This window comes from Anarhichas minor, unplaced genomic scaffold (assembly GCF_050575085.1).
Source record: "Anarhichas minor isolate MPS153535 unplaced genomic scaffold, ASM5057508v1 ptg000017l, whole genome shotgun sequence".
Lineage (NCBI taxonomy): Eukaryota > Metazoa > Chordata > Actinopteri > Perciformes > Anarhichadidae > Anarhichas > Anarhichas minor.
This window is the reverse complement of record NW_027466463.1, coordinates 16,801,285-16,817,901: the sequence shown is the minus strand read 5'-3', so window position 1 is coordinate 16,817,901 and position 16,617 is coordinate 16,801,285. Positions and strand designations below refer to the sequence as shown.

Genomic DNA, 16,617 nt, shown 5'->3' with positions numbered 1-16,617 from the left:
TTATACAAATAATAACATTATGCAATGCTTTTTTACTTTATTACATTTTCATCAAGCTGACAAGCAAAGTTGTATTACCGATACAGATCATACAGCTTTAAAAACAGTCTTATTTACATTGACGAGACACTTTGTGTGATCATAAAAACAAAATCACCAGAACTCTGAAACGTAAGCAGCTACATGGAGCTCAGCCATCATATATCTCAGTATTTACAACTGTGTTATTACTGCGTTATTATCAAAAGGCCTGTTATGAGCTTCTGCGTGGTTTTCTTCCAAACACAAGACCCTCACAGATCTAAAGCCTCCAACATAAGGGCCTGAATGTTGGAGCTGAAAACACGAAGTGAGGAATGCAATTCAGCACTTTGTGAAATCACAGAAATATTGATGTTTTAATTGATTGTTTTAATTGAGTCATATTGTTTCCTCTTTTAAAATAACCATAACAAAGTATTTCCTGCAACAACACCAAACACAAACAACACCACTGCATTTTATCAAATAGTGAAGATCTGCACATTTAGCTTTCCCCTTTCTGCATTTACATCACTTGCAACTGATTCACTACGTATTGAATCATCTATTAAGTTAGCTCTTCTGGTTTATTTCCCTCTGCTTGATATTGTATTAAAAATAATTAACAAAGGTAATGATGAGTTTGGATCTAAGGCACACTGAAACTCAATAGAGACAGAAATCAGCAAAGGAAGATGGTTCATCTCCTTAAATACTTTACATATTTAATGATTATAAAAAGCTGCTTTACCAAATTTTTTTTTTTGCAATTAAACACATTTTAGTAAATAACCCACAAATTACCCCGTCCGGCCTACAGGAACAATTATCATCGGCCCAAAGTTTGACCCGTATTCGTTATCACAGGGGTTAAAGTACGGATGCAGTTCTTCAGCAAAGACACACCCAGTGAACGAGTAAATCAGAGTTGCGGTCTGTACGTCGTAGAAAGAGATTTGCCCTCCGTCATAATCTACAAACACGCCGACCCGCTCCAGTCTCCCAAAGTGTACCGGCACGTTTGGAGAACTGAAGGTTTCGATCTTATCCTTTATGAACCAGATGGCCCAGAGTCCAAAGTGAGGACTTCGAACAAGCCCCGCCCTCTGGACAGACGCCTTGGCCACGCCCAGATTCCATTCAGTCTTTCCTCCCACGAACACCTCGAAGTAAAACCTACGTGACGAGAAGCCTCTCTGTCCCAGAACTGCGAGATGTTCTCTAAACATATTCGGTGTCAGGTTTACCATTGGACGTAAACTCATCCCAAGTCTCACCTGTTTCCTGTCATCAGATAAGAAGAGCAGAGGGTGAGCTGTATCGGGATCGAGCACCACGTCCACTTCATACTGCTGGATGCATCTCAGCGTAGCATCGTTAGACACGTCTGTGACGTCAGAGACGTTTTGTACTTCTGTGCTCATTTTATTCAGCATCATTCGCAGTTCAGAGACTGCTTTGCTAAAAGATCTTTGTATGTGGAGTATCTCCACTTGTCCATTAAACCCGATTGTGTTCAAGTCCATTGTGTGGGGTAGGATGGGTGGGTTTGGGGAGTTCTGGAGGAAAGAAAGCGGGTCTTTAGTCTGTTTCAGCTCCCTCAGCTTCATCGTTGTCTCCTGCAGCTTGGTGATCTCTCTCTCCATACTGCCAATACACCCAGCTGCTTGTTCTTCTGCCGCTTTCTGCTTCTCCTCGATCACCTTCACAACCTCCGTCTGGATCTCAGAGATCAGCGCCGTCAAGTCCTTCACGCTGTTCGATATCACATCTTTGGTTTCTGTCCTGCTTTGTTCTACTGTCACTTTCATGTCTCGGACCTTCTGCAGCCTTTCATGGATCATCTGCTGCACTTTGGCCTCAGTGTCCCCCAGCAGAGCCTTCATCTCTTTGTGCGCGTGCTGCACAGAAACAACGTCATGGTTCACGTGGCGTAAACCGGCGCAGACTTCACACAGCAAAACCCCGTCGTTCCTGCAGAACAACGTCAGGAGTCTGTGGTGCTCCTTGCAGATCTTGTCCTCCAGGCTCGCCACGGGCTCAACCAGTGTGTGTCTCTTCAGGCCTGCAGCTCTGTGATGAGGCTCTAGATGGACGTCGCAGTAAGAAGTCAAACACTCCAGACAGGATCTGACAGCCTCTCGCTGGGCGTCAGTACAGATGTCACACAGCACCGCTCCATCACAAGGAGCCTGCTGTTGGTCCGGGCTCCGGATGTGAGCGTCCGTCACTTGAAGCGACACGAACTGCAATGTGAGCTGTGAGATGAAAGTGTTGACCTTAAGGTCCGGCCTCCTTTCAAAACTCTGCTTACAGACCGGACACTGGCTGACTGGGATGCCGTTCCAGTAGGACGTGATACAGGACATGCAGAAGTTGTGTCCGCATGGTGTGGAAACTGGCCGAGTGAACACATCCAGGCAGATGGGACAAAGAAGCTGGTCCTCAGATAGAAGACTGTTGCTGGAGGCCATTTCTGAAAAACAAATAAAACAAATAAACTTGAAGGCATGGAGTTTGACCAGTTGTTATGAAATTGAATATGGCCAAATTTAAGTTTTTTCTGTACCCTGTGCAGTTTACCTCCAAACCAAGTTTCCGTTTAGTGTTTTTATTAAATGTATTTCGACCTGAAACAATAAATAAATGACAGAAAGTGAATCAGCAACTATTTTGATAATCGATTAATTGTTAAAAAAACATTAAGTCATGTCAGATCGGGCTTTAGGAAGCTGTGATGGGAATTTTTCATTCTTTTCTGATATTTTATAGAAGTGAAAATACTTAAAACTCGTTTCCTATCTCAAAGCATTTGCAACACCAATTTTTCATGGATGAAACCTGCATTGTTTACATCCATGTTTACCAGTTTGCAGTCCTTTGTGGGCGCATTGTTCACTTTTCTTGACACCGCCATCAATAGTGTGAAACCACATCAACACCACACGTGTGCTCGTGTGCAAAACTCCACAGGGCACCTTTAATGTCTCAGCAAGAACAAGTTAGAGCGTCTTTAGCGTCAGTGTTGTGACATATTTCAGAGTGAAGGGGTTTCATTTAAATCCTCAAACATACTGTAACAGAAAAAAGAAGGATTTTGATTATATTAGTGCTCAAATATATATGTGTACCCATATTTGTTTTTGCACGCTCTAAAAACAGAGTGTGGGACAAAACTACAACATACACACAACATACATTTCACTGCTTACGCGTTCATAGTGAAAGTGTGGCTCAGTAATGTACTTACGTCTGTTGCTGCTGGTCTGTAAGGGAGAAGTAATGACGACGGAGATCCTGGTTCTTTCCCAGGAAGGACCCTTGCTTTCAGTTTCTTCCTGTGTCATGTTTCTTAAAGAGACAGGCACATTTTATTTGAGGCTTTTTGAGGTTTGGATACCAGTGAGGGCTGTTTTTTGGGTCCAATGTCTGAGTGTGTTCTGTATTATTTATTGTTTGAGGATAGATTTCTGTTTTAGTTCATTACATTTCTGCCTGATTGATTTCCTGTTTCTCTCTCTCTCTGCTTCCTCCTTCTGCTCTTCTTCTTATCTTCCAAATTGGACCATGTGTGTGTGTGTGTGTGTCTAACTGTAATTTAGTTTGTGCTTCTGTCCCGGGCACTATGCAGCAAATCGGTGAGTGTGTATGTGTGTGTGTGTGTGTGTGTGTGTGTGTTGGGCATGAGGGTTGCACCGTGTAGATAATGTTCCAGGACGGCCAAGCTGTGTGTGTGTGTGTGTGTGTGTGTTGAAGAGATAAGACTGTTGCTGGTTGCTGAAGCACCGCCGCCATTAATCATAGTTTAGTAGCTGTTTGGCCTCAAAAACCCTTAAAGCTTCAGTGTGTGCAGAGAAAGACTGAAATCCTTCAGAGAGAGTAGAGGTGAAACATACAAAAAACATCAACATTTGGAAAGAAAGTAAACAAGAAAAGAAAGCAGGATGCAAGAAAATAAAGAAACAAATAACGGAAGGTTGAAAGAATAGCTGGAAGAAAAGATGGAAGCAATTAGAAAGACGAGGAGAAAGAGAACATGTGATCATGTTTTTAACGATCTTAAGAACTGTTGGATGGATTTAGTGTTCCCAGAGGATGAATCAAGACTTTGGTGATTCCCCGATGTTTCCTTTAGTGCTGTCGGCGGGTATTTTTGGCTTTTATTGAAATATCTCAACAATTACAGGATGAATTGCCATAAAATTGTGTGGATAATTTACATAGTCAAAGCGTCCTGTAAAGAAATGTTCTCCATCCAATCTGCCATCCTGGTTCTGTGAATCTGCTCACTACCTCGGAGTGCCTTCATGTGTACCACTCTGCATGTTAAATCCTGCACTATAATTCCTTTTCATTAATGCTGGAGGCAGGTCTTTGTCTTTATTGGGCCGCAGTATGTAACCTGCTCTATATTTTGTGGCCTCATTTTCACTTCGATGTCAGCGGTTTCCCCTCTCTGTCTGTCTCAGCTTCACTCACACATTCCTCCTTCTCAGAGAAGATTACTGGAAGTGTGTGATCACCTCCATGTTGAGTAAGGGGCTGCTTTAAGACTTTCCCCCGGTCCAACGTGGATCAGCGGGGGTAAATGCATTAGGAAGGATCCCGCTGTGGCAGTGGGCCAGCATGTGAGAATCCATGTAAGCCTTTATGCTCAGATAAAATACAGACATGGGGATAATGTGACTTGAATAAGAGCAATTCCTCTGGCCTCTCACTTCTCCCAAACTTCCCCCGCCTTTTATTCACACTGTCCTCTCTGACCCAAATCCTCCTCCTTTCATCCAAAACATCTCATTCTCCCATCTTCCTCAACATAGACTCACTCTCTCCCCCCTCCTTCTCTTCTGTGCAGTGCCTCTGTCCTGCTCTGAGGGATTCACAGAGTTGGGATACTACAACGGCACCGTGTCTCAGACGGACTCTGGCGCCCCCTGTCTGAAGTGGACCGAGTTTCCAGACTACGTCATGCAGTACCCGGGCCGAGGGCTGGGCGACCACAGCTACTGCAGGAACCCAGACCGGGAGTCCAACCCCTGGTGTTTCTTCAGACAGAACTCTGGAGCCATCGGATGGGCCTACTGCGACTGCCACCAGGGTACGGCCACAGACCACCAGCAATACACTTTGATTTCACTCCTTTAAGACAAAGTTACAGTGCTTTATGATTTAGAATAAAACATGCAGATAAGCAACAAAAGGCATTATTAAAGAACAGTAAAATGTAGAAAAAATGCAGTGCAATAAATGCAATTCTACTCCACCAGTTCAACTAATTTAATTAGTTGACTAGCTGGTGAACACAGTGAAGGATTTAGCATCTAAAGAGCCAGAGATTTCCTTCAGGAGTTAATGTGGATCAAAGCAAAGCTAAAAGAAGAGTGAGTACTGGACTGAGTCTCTCAGCGTCATAACAGCTTGATTATAGATGTCATGTTGTGTTTACAGCTTGTTCTGCAGCCCCAAAGTGACCCCCCCCCCAAAAAAAAAACAATTAACAATTAATAGATTATGAAAGTTATCGTACGCTGCTTGTTGATTTGTAAACCATCTCGTCTGTTTCTGGGCTTTTTTCTTTCTTCAGGCGCAGCGCGTCTGGTGGGCAGCTCGACCTCTGGCAGCGGGCGTGTTGAGGTGTATCTGAACGGCCAGTGGGGGGCGGTGTGTGACTCCCACTGGTCCGACAGAGACGCCAGTGTGATCTGTAGGCAGCTGGGCCTCGGGTACGAGAAGAAGACCCCCCCAAAAAAAAAAAAACCATCCTCATTCACCATCAGTTCCACCACTTTTGACTCATTCGCTCTCGCTCTTGTTTCTAACAGTGACATCGGCGCGGCGCTGCAGCAGTCTCAGTTCGGCTCCGGCTCCGGCCTCTTCCACTACGAGCGCCTGGGTTGCCGCGGGGACGAGAACACCGTCAGTAAATGCCAGAGCCGGACGTTCGTCACCGGCGACTGTAGCCACGGAAACGAGGCAGCGGTGGTGTGTGCGCCACCGGAAGGTCAGTGTGACATCCACACCTGAGAGACACCACACTGTGTAGTAATATGTGATGCTCTCTAAAGGAGGAGGCTGTTTGGACCTGTTTATATTCCTACGTCCTCTCTCAGGCAGCGGACCTCCGCTGCGATTGGTCGGAGGCGAGGAAGACTTCGAAGGTCGAGTGGAGGTGTTTCACGCAGGAAGGTGGGGCTCCGTCTGTGACGACCAGTGGGACGACAGAGACGCTGAGGTGGTGTGCAGACAGCTGGGTTTCGGGTACGTATGCATCAGCGGTGTTTCACACCTTCACACCAAGTCACAGATATGTGTAAACACATCCCTCACCAGCAGCCCTCAACTACAGGGTTCATATACACACGAGGGTTGGGCACGTTATGTGCATGACACGAAAATGAAGAAATCAGTCATTCATGTGCTCTATGGTTGCTAATTAAAACCTGCATTTTATGTAAGATATGATTTTTATATAAATCTACCTTCAAAAATCTGGGTTTGTATATTTGCCAAAGTGGCATGAGGAACTTTAGAGGTAATGAAGTCAGTTTTATTGTCTTCTTTCACTGGCCGTCAGTATAGAAAACCCTCCTTGTTAAAGCTCAACCACATGTGGAGTGCAGAGAGCAAGAGAGTAGAGCAGGAAAGTGATTGAGACCTGGACTGACCAACAGTGACCTGTTTGCTTTAGAGAAGAGGAGCTTCCAAGAGCTGCCACTCTCCATAAAAGCCTTATAATAAATAATATTGACAGGCACGTCTGTTCAAGTAGATAATGCTTGAATTCTTGCAGGTGTCTCCCTCCCCTCTCTCTCTCTCTCTCTCACACACACACACACACACACACACACACACACACACACACAGCGTGTTTCCCCTGCAGAGGAGATGTAACATCCCAGACAACTTTGAGTGTCAAACAAACGATGCCGTTGTAGCTGTGAAGAGAAATAACTCCTTCCGTGTTCAACATTAGGTTACATTTCATCTCCTCTAACGCAGTGGGACATCTCACCATCTGTGTTTGTGCCTCTGAATAATGGATGTTTTGATGCTTATGCACAGGTTCTCACACAGCTGCACACGGGCACTGATGCGCTTTCACACTTAAAGACAAAATGAAGTGTTTTGTTTTTTCCCACCTGGATAGTTTTATTTTCCTTCAATAGGTACGCGTGTCAAACATTTACACACTTTAAACGTTCTTATATTTTTACCAACTGGCATCCTAGTCCTACTATGATATTGTTCTACTTGCTTCTACCCGAGTTAACAGTAAAATCTTGTTTATCTGATGGTTGGTGTTAGTTAGTTACCCCACATCTCATTTTACTGGATAGTTATGCCCCTCAGTTAAATATTTTACCACATCACAGGAAGAGAATAGAGGTGGATTTGAATTATAAAAACAAAAACAATTGATAGATTTTTTTTTGGTCAGTAAAGTTTGATTCAGGAGCAGGAAAGCACACAAACACACAGAACTGCCTTTTGTAGCACTTCAGCATCAATAAATAATCACCACTTACACATCCTTGTGGGATGTGCGTTCATTATTTATTTGGATGATTTGATTTATTTTGGATATTTTAGAGTGTTTTTCTTTTGTAAGAACTGGGCAACAGTCAGTCGTATAGAATCTAGAGTATAGAACCAATATGCACCTGAGACGGTTTATAGTTTGTAGCCATGCTGATGTGTCATTTTGGTCCAGACTGAAATATCTCCACTTCTTTCATTGCCATGGAATGGTCGACAGACATTCACGATTCCGGAAACAGTGTATTCTTAACTCTGGTGATCCTCTGACTTTTCCTCTGGCACCACCATGAGGTTGACATTTATGTTTGAAGTGAAATATCTCAAAAACTGTCAGAGGGATTACCATGAAATGTCATCCAGATGTTCGTGTTCCCCTCAGGATGGCATGCAACAAATTAAGCCATCATCAGGCCAAAATTTGAAGAAAAAAACCGGTGCATATCTGTGTTGCAGGGGTGTGGCGAAGGCCTGGTCGTGGGCTCACTTTGGTCAGGGTTCAGGCCCGATCCTGTTGGATGCTGTGAAGTGCACGGGAAACGAGCTCTTTCTGGAGCAGTGTCCCCATGGAGACTGGGAGCAGCACAACTGTGACCACATGGAGGATGCTGGGGTCTCCTGCAGCCCTTATACAGGTACATGTACAGCGCACACACACACACACACACACACACACACAGTTTACTGTCCACACACTGATGGGCTTCAAGCTGCTATTTATAGCCGCTGGACATCAATAAATCATTACTGCATGAAGCAGCAACATCCTCTTAGTGACAAGCAGGATTTATGGGAACTGAGGAGTAACATATCTACTGGCATGAAATAACAGCTACTATTCATCAAAGTAATATACGATTAGTAATGAATGCAAGATGATACATTAGTGTTTGCATCTATAAAAATGTAACGTTGCTTCAGGTTTGCTTAAAGGATTTTCTGTGAAGTCAAACTTCAATACTTACATCTTTATAAAAGCCACAATATGAACCTGTTTCAGATGGTGTGGTGCGTCTGGTTGGAGGAGACAGTCCCTGGGAGGGTCGGGTGGAAGTTCTCCACAACGGTGACTGGGGGACGGTGTGTGACGACCGCTGGACCCTGCAGCATGCAGAGGTGGTCTGCAGACAGCTGGGCTACAGGTATGGAAACACTTGAGGAGATGTACAAACGACTGAACACAAATTCATCTTTCTCCTTATGTTGGAAAGTGGTCTGAAGACGTCAGCAGACGTTTTGCAAAGACAATTCGTGCGATTAGTTGCATTTGTTGTATTTTACATTTGTTGATCATCAATTTAAAACCTAAGAAGAAATCAGGTAACTGATGATGACGATTATTAAAGGATGAAAGCCAACATAGATGTTACTTTGCATCAATTTTCATGTATTATTAAAACTGGCATATTCTTTTGACTTGGTGTCCACATTACAAACCTTCACCTCTTCTCCACCTTCAGGGGTCACGCTGAGGTTGTATCGGATGGGATGTTCGGCGAGGGCATCGGTCTGATCCTCCTGGACGACGTCCACTGTGAGGGATCGGAGACCTCCCTGCTGGACTGTCCGCACGGGATCTGGGGCCGCACCGACTGCTCACACAGTGAGGATGTTGGTGTTCGCTGCAGGAGACAATCCAGCCAAGAAACCAATGAAGTGCCGGTTATCGCACCTTCCACGGGTAAGACATGAGACCAGGATTAAGGCCGGCATGAATACCTATTTTGAAAATGGGTGCAAACTGGGCTAATTCACCCTTTTCATTCTTCTGTATTGTAATTTTATTTAGTTTGTTTTGTCTGTGCCAACGACATCTATTCTACGTCTGCCCAGACTGCTGTATTACATTTTTTTGAGTTTTCTTTTCATTTGCAAAAGATAATAAGACAAAAAGGAGGGATGGGAGGAACCAGCAAAAACAACAGGATGATTGCACTGCAGAAGTGTGGTGGCAATTCATATTGTATGAAAAGGGCAAGCTGTCCCTGTAGAGCGCTGGTCTCATGCCAGGCTGTGAGCCGTTTACTTTACTTTATTAAACCCTGGCAGAAATTGCCTCACACTTCAACTTCAGACAAAGTTCTATTCAAATTGATCATAAGCATGCAAAAGATGTTTCCATCTAATCTATGAAAAAAATGAAGCCGGTTCCGTCTCCTTTTGTGGCGCTGTATCATTACCTCAGTGTGAAAACATCAGTGTTTCTCTCTGTTCAAAGAGTTTAAATGCCACATGTTGACAGCAGAGAGAATAAAGAGGTGTTTACTGGGCCTCCTGTAGACACACAGCCCATTAGAATGAGAATAGAGGCCGAATAAAGAGGCACCATGGCTGCAGATGACATTTAACACCGTCAGTGGACGTATCTCTCTCTCTCTCTGTGCGTGTAGACTGGAGTATGTAGGTGCACAGACGTGCATATGAATGAGGTGTGTGTCTCTCTCCCGTCAGGTCCCCTGGTGCGTCTTGTGGGTGGCAGCAGCAGAAAGGAGGGTCGGGTCGAGGTGTATCTCCATGGTGACTGGGGAAGTATTTGTGACTCGGGCTGGAACGACCTGAACGCAGCCGTGGTGTGCAGACAGCTTGGACACAGGTTAATATTTATACGTATGAAAGGGACAGAGTTACTTTTAAATACTTAGAGGTTTTTTAATTACACCAAAAAAACACTTTTCTCCCTCCTCAGCGGTGGAGCGGTGGCAGCCGGAGGGTTCGGTCAGGGGAAAGGGCCCATCCACCTGGACCAGGTGAGGTGCACAGGGAAGGAGGAGTTCCTGGGAGAGTGTCCGTCTCTCGGTCAGAGCGTCCGGGGCTGCAGACGCAGGGTGGACGCAGGAGTCAGGTGTGACGTCACGCCGTGGGAGTCAGCGGTCCAGGCCAAGCCCCAAGAGCTGAGCTGTGGGCTGAGGAAGCTGGGGGAGGAGGAGGGCAAGAGGAGAAACCAGGGCGAGGAAAACATGCTCAGGTAGGATTTAGGACCTAATTTGGTATTACCGAACCATTATCTTCATTGGGGATTAATCTGACGATTATTCTCTCAATTAATCGATCAGGGTTTCCCTTGGCCCAAGATGACGTCCTCAAATGTTTTGTTAACACCTCAAAGATATTCAGTTCATTCTCATACAGGAGTAAAAAAAAAAAAATCACATTTAGGAAACAGGAATCAGTGAATTTCTAAATGACTCCCAACGGATTCATTTAATAGTTGACAACTGATCGATTAATCGGTTAAACTTTGCCGCCCTAATTACATCTGTGGCTTTGTCCTGGTGACTTAGCGACTCACAATGAAGCCGTAGCAGTGATATTTCTAAAAGTGTGAATACTGTAATATAAATACGATGATAAAATAGCTGCAATAAATTACTACAATGAGCCTCGACTGACCTGCTAGTATTGATGTCGGCTGCTGCCTCCTAGGTCCCATTAAGCAGACAACACATGGCAGCTTCATTATACACACAGAGACCCAAAAACAAGCTCTTATGCCTCGCCACAGATTCTCTGTTTGTCAGTTATTTTTGTAATAACTCGATTTAAAAACAACTTTATATATGAATATGCACCATGTGAGCACAGCTTCACCTCACAATGTGAGAGGTCTTAAAATTAGATTTAGGTAACAATGCAAGACTCACCTTGTTATTGTCCTTCAGTGATGCAAAAAACACATTTACTATTAAAGGCAAAACTAAAGACATGTTGAATTCATTAAATCATTTTTAATGTCACCCATCAAAACATTTCTACATAAGTTAAACACTCTACGCAGCACCTTTAGTTGAATTGACATAAAGGAACACAGTAAACCTGTGGTTCTGATGCTCCGGTGGTTACCAGCTTTGAATATGCAGATTTTGAAAGCTGTTGTCTTTCCAAATACTTGGAGTCGAGTTAAAATCCTCTTGTGCACGGAGTTGAAAGTGTGTATAGAAGAATGTATAGTCAGCATAAGCAGCTACACAGTCGTTTATGTGGCTGATGAGTTGACACAAAGAGCACCCTGCCTTCAGAAACTCAAAGAAAAGAAAGGAGTTTTGATTGAGATCTCTTCCTGTTCTCCGTCAGCACCACGTGGCCGTGGCAGGTGTCAGTGTGGCTTCAGTCTCAAGAAGAGCATGGCGGTCCTCTCTGTAGCGGCACTCTGATCAGCCCCTGCTGGGCCCTGACGTCCGCCTACTGTGTCAGCAGGTAAATCTCACTCTGAACTATGAATCCATTCCACCGAACACCGTGAAGTGTGAATCCACCTGAAGTTTCTTCTCGCCCTCCTTCCCGCAGGTTTGGCAGCGACCCGTCCAGGTACGTGGTGCGTGTCGGGGCTTCGGCGCAGACTCTCACCCCGGAGCAGGTGGTGGTTCACAGGAAGTTCAAGGGTCAGAGCGGCGGTCACGACCTGGCTCTGCTGAAGCTGCCCAGCACCAAGGGTCACTGTCTGACTTTTGACCCCGACACCAACGCAGCGTGCCTTCCCGGTGCGGACGCAGCATCGGGAGGGACGACTCCATCTTCTTGCATTGTCATGGTCACTGCTGGCTGGACAGGACCAGGTATGTGTTTTCCACTCCAGTTTACTTCAATCATGTCTCTTTAAACATCAAACAATACACAGATTGTAGAGCACACGTTGCAATCACAAATCTGTCTGCTACCTTAGCACCACGGACAGCTCCGTGGATTATTCAGCACACAGCACAGTGAGGCTGCTGATATTTCAGAGCCAGAGATTCTAACTTGCACAAATCTCAGTCAGATATGAGTCAGGCAGACTAGACTAACAACCCCTGTGCTCCTGCACTCTCTCTGCTACTCGAGGATGGAGAGGGAGAAAGGCAGGTTAAGAAAGAGCATGCATTTTGATCATTTAGCTAGCATAAGGGATGGTATCCTCCCTCTAATCGCCTACTGATTGTAAGCATGCTGACGTTAGCATTTCGCTCAAAGCCTCACTAAGTACAGCCTCTCAGAGCTGAAGGCTGAAGACTTTTAGTCTTGTTGCTTGATACAATGCCATGAAATCAGTAGCCAAATACGATTTAGTCAATCCATTGTTCTCGATTGTCAGCATTTCTGACATGTCGCTCCTTTCACCATCTCGTCCATCTTCTCTCGCAGACTCAGTTCTTGCATCCTGGGTCCCTCTGATGTCCTCATGGCAATGCAAGAAGCGCTACGGCGACAGCTTCTCCAGCCACGGCACCCTGTGCGCTGGCAGCCCGCCAGACACCAGCCTCCTCCATGACGACAGCTGTCAGGGCAACTCTGGAGGCGGGCTGGTGTGTCAGGGGGAGTCGGGTCGGTGGGTCCTCACCGGGGTCGTCGCCGGAGGCTACGGCTGCGACGGCCCCTCGTCTCCCGCGCTCTACACTCGAGTCAGCCGCTTCAGGAGCTGGATCGAGGAAGTCACCAACGCACGAGCACATCCGGAGGAACCGACCGCACACACGGACACGCAAGAAGATCTGACACGTGTTGACAATGACCTAACACACACACACGAGGAACACACACACGGCGAGGGCAAGGATGAATACTTCCACGTGCACGGCAAGCTCAAACACGCACACAATCAGCAGGAAACAAACGAAATCAATGATCTTAAACAGAAACACAGTCATCATTCACACACCAACCCGCACGTTAACACACATGCCCATCACGTAGGGGATGCCGACACAAACACACAAGTTCTGGTCTGATTGAGGCCGTGCCATTGGCTTACCATCTGTGCCATGTGACCCCTGAAGAGGAGGAAAAGAGGGTTTAAAGGAAGACAAAAGTAAACTTTAAAAGAAAAGAAAGATGCTCCTAACTTAGGTCAGCACAAACGGCCGTCTCTGCTCATTTCAAAATCTGAACTCAGTGTTGTGTTTGCGGTTGCTAATCGTCGGACGAGTACAGCGGCGTGGGCAGACCTTCCCGAAGCTGCCAGGGTGGCAGAGTGTGTGGGTGAGTTGTGGTGCTTTACATGTGAGTTACAGCCTGTTGAGAAGACGAGCGGTGACTGATGGGGTCGGCAACGTTTAGGTTGAGCCTGGCATGCTGATCGGGGGCCTTTCACCCAATATCTGAATATCCAAAAAAAAAAATCAGCATGGCATGTATATTAAGGAGAATCGTGTTAAAAAAAATATTCTGGGGATATTTCTAAGATGTTCACACAAGAATCTATGCTAAAAATTCACCCCATTAATGTGTGTCTTCTGTGTGTCTAATAATACAAATCATCAAACTAACCGCCAGAACATCTAGAATACAGGCTGGCTGTATATCATCATTGTCCCTCCAAGATTATTAACTTAGATTAAACCCCAAACTCCTGCATCAGACGTCACGATTCAGATGTTCCAACAGGGCTCGTCTCTTCAGGCTGTTGTCTTATACGTTTACTGGTGAAAGTGCTGTTTAGACCTTTGATTAAGCTATTTTACTCAGGGCCATACCGGTTATTCTTCATGTTTTAGTGTATTTATTCCCATTACTCATGATGTATACGCTACTGCCGACTGTTTTTCATCAAAAAGTTAATTCAATTTGTTAAAGTGCAGAACCTACAACCCTTAAACACAACCGGGCTTTCAATCTATAGTATAATGTGCATCGTTTTCTTTACAAAAAGCTTTAAAATGTTTATTAATGGTTAATAAATTGTTTACTATTAACTTATAGATATAAGTTATAAGTGTTTAATAAGAGCAGCTTTTGAGTTGCCAGGCTTTTCATTAACATTCACTAACTTCTTATTCAAAACAGATCTTTGTTATTGACTTACTAACATTAATAATGGCAGGATTGATATTAAGAAGTAACACTCTGAATAATAACGACTCGCCAACCAGATAAAACCAGCAAACCAAAAGCAATAATTTATTAACCATGAATAAAGTCATTACTTACAATTTATATAATCCCTTTATAAAGGTCTTATTAGAAAGTGGCAGCGTTCAACACTTACATTAAAGTCACAATTACATCCACACAAGAGAGCATAACGTTATTAAACCCCCTTTAAATTTGATTATTCTCAAAACTATTCCCTGACTTTCCAGGAAACTGTTGGTTTCCATTGATTTCACACGACTCCTGAAACTTGAATCTATCACAATAAATGTTAAATCAGCATTTATTTTCTGTCAAAGTCACGTTATTGTTGAGAGCCTTCTTTCTCAGATCAATTAACCTGCGTTACCTCACAACAATGATGGAGAAAAACATCCTGCTGACGTGATGAATTACACAACTCAAGAGTCTGATAATTGATTTCTATTCCAGCGTTTGCCTGGAAAAATACTGAAACAGGAAAATATGATTTCATGAGCAGTTATGTTAAGTGTATATCATTTGTTCAGGGGCTAAAACCTGCAAAACCATCGGTATGGTCCTTCTAAACTGTACAGAATAACACCTTTTCAAAGCCATTGGAAGCTGACCGTCGGGTGGTAACATATCTTTTTGTACTGATTCCAGCAGCTGGCTCTAGATAGATAGATAGACGGACAGATGAATAGATAGACTACTGTTCCTGACATTAGATAGTGTGTGTTGCTGCATTAATTCTTGACTGACTTAGATAGCCCAAACTCCTGAAGTTAAATGTTGTCTGTTCTGTTGTATTCTAAGCAGATGTGCGATCTAACCAGAAGATGGCGACATTGTTCTATTTTCACAGGGCTCGTTGGATAACACGGCCCTGATGGTTCTTTTTATACTGTTGCTATACGTGTGTACGGACTTGACTTGTGCTTTTATGTGCTGTGAACCATTGTGTCGTGACGCATCTCTGTAACCTGCGACTGCTGTTTCTCCAATAAGGACCTGTCCTGTAATCCTGTACATTAACTCAAATCCTTTCACGACTCCTTCCTTCCTGAGAATCGGTGTTGTATCATGCAGATCCTGTAGGTTAATGTAAATACTGTACGTTTGTGGCTGGACGATGAGGGAGCAGTGTAAAGTGTGTACGGCCTACTTTACCATGTGTTGAACTAGTCCCTTCGTGTAATGTGCTGAATCATGAGTATTAAACGATATACCTGGTGAGAACAAGCCCTCGGTGTCGGTGTGGTCCACCTTCTTTCTCATTGAATAATAACCTCGAATTAACTCTGTAGTCTTGGTTTGATGATGGTAAACCCACCATATTAGGATGATTATGTAATACGCAAAGGGTTAGCTGTGCGCCACCATCCCACACTCAAAATACATGGATTGTGTAACTAAAAAGATTGCTTACACAAAGATTTATTGCCTTTATGTAAATCTGCCGAGCTGCTGCTCTCAGTCACTCATGAGCCGTGTTAATCTTTTCTTGTGTGTGGTTCCCTTCTGAAAACAGGGGGATCAGAGGGAACCCCTGCTGCAGCGGACCGGCTCATTTTTATAGAAAACTGTACAATAAGTGATTTGTAATGCGCAGTAATGACTCTGCTTTTGGGACACGGCTAAATGTTTAGAAATCTAAATATGTTGAAGGTATCTGTAAGACAGGCTGCAGTTATTTGAATAATACAATATAAGTACTACTAATACAAAGTACATTTACGTAAACGTACAAGGGACGCAAACTTATTATTTTCGACATGCTACGACATTTTCATAACATAAGATGACTTTTTCATAATACATTAAATGACATACTATATTAGGACCATGATTTTTATTGTTTATACATTTGTGATCAGTTACATTTGTGATTAACATAAACTGAACCAATAGCATTGATTTTGAGAAATAAAACTCAGCTGAAGCTTCTGACTTAACGGCCCGATGGGAAAAATAGTTTAGCCCTTCAAAATGAGAAACCTCCTCAGTAGGAATATTAAATAAAAACCTGACTTTACTGTTGGCCTAGTTTTCAAAAGATGGGTTGAATATTAAACCTCTTTCTAAAACAGTTAGAACACTTTAACAAGCGCTTCCCTTTGCTGTACCTGCAACAGAAAGGTTACAAATTGTATTTACTGTTTTATAAAAACACATGTTCATGGTTTTTGAGAACAAAAAGCTGTTGGATGAGTTGGTGCTGCACCTGCTTAGAAATGATTGGAAACATCTGGG

General features: G+C 44.0%; 2 protein-coding genes across 8 annotated transcripts; one reads left to right on the top strand and one right to left on the bottom strand.

Annotated features, from left to right (window-relative positions):
- Positions 1–12: 12 nt before the first annotated feature.
- LOC142952021 (E3 ubiquitin-protein ligase TRIM21-like) lies at positions 13–3,519 on the bottom strand. 7 transcript variants are annotated; one of them, XM_076093995.1, is made up of 3 exons: positions 3,272–3,372; positions 2,605–2,651; positions 13–2,497 (listed from the first exon to the last, which is right to left on the bottom strand). In XM_076093995.1, exon 3 carries the CDS (start codon positions 2,493–2,495, stop codon positions 822–824), a length of 1,674 nt encoding a protein of 557 aa, XP_075950110.1. In that variant the 5' UTR covers positions 2,496–2,497; positions 2,605–2,651; positions 3,272–3,372; the 3' UTR covers positions 13–821. The 7 variants fall into 7 exon arrangements, with proteins under 7 accessions (XP_075950110.1, XP_075950109.1, XP_075950106.1 ...); XM_076093994.1 differs by having other exon boundaries at positions 2,591–2,651; positions 3,272–3,344; XM_076093991.1 differs by having other exon boundaries at positions 2,591–3,095; positions 3,272–3,320.
- LOC142952015 (neurotrypsin-like) lies at positions 2,998–15,602 on the top strand. The gene is made up of 13 exons (XM_076093975.1): positions 2,998–3,659; positions 4,877–5,119; positions 5,606–5,744; positions 5,844–6,022; positions 6,132–6,279; positions 8,014–8,192; positions 8,558–8,699; positions 9,018–9,238; positions 10,009–10,150; positions 10,244–10,522; positions 11,629–11,751; positions 11,842–12,110; positions 12,676–15,602. Exons 1-13 carry the CDS (start codon positions 3,647–3,649, stop codon positions 13,257–13,259), a joined length of 2,661 nt encoding a protein of 886 aa, XP_075950090.1. The 5' UTR covers positions 2,998–3,646; the 3' UTR covers positions 13,260–15,602.
- Positions 15,603–16,617: the final 1,015 nt, after the last annotated feature.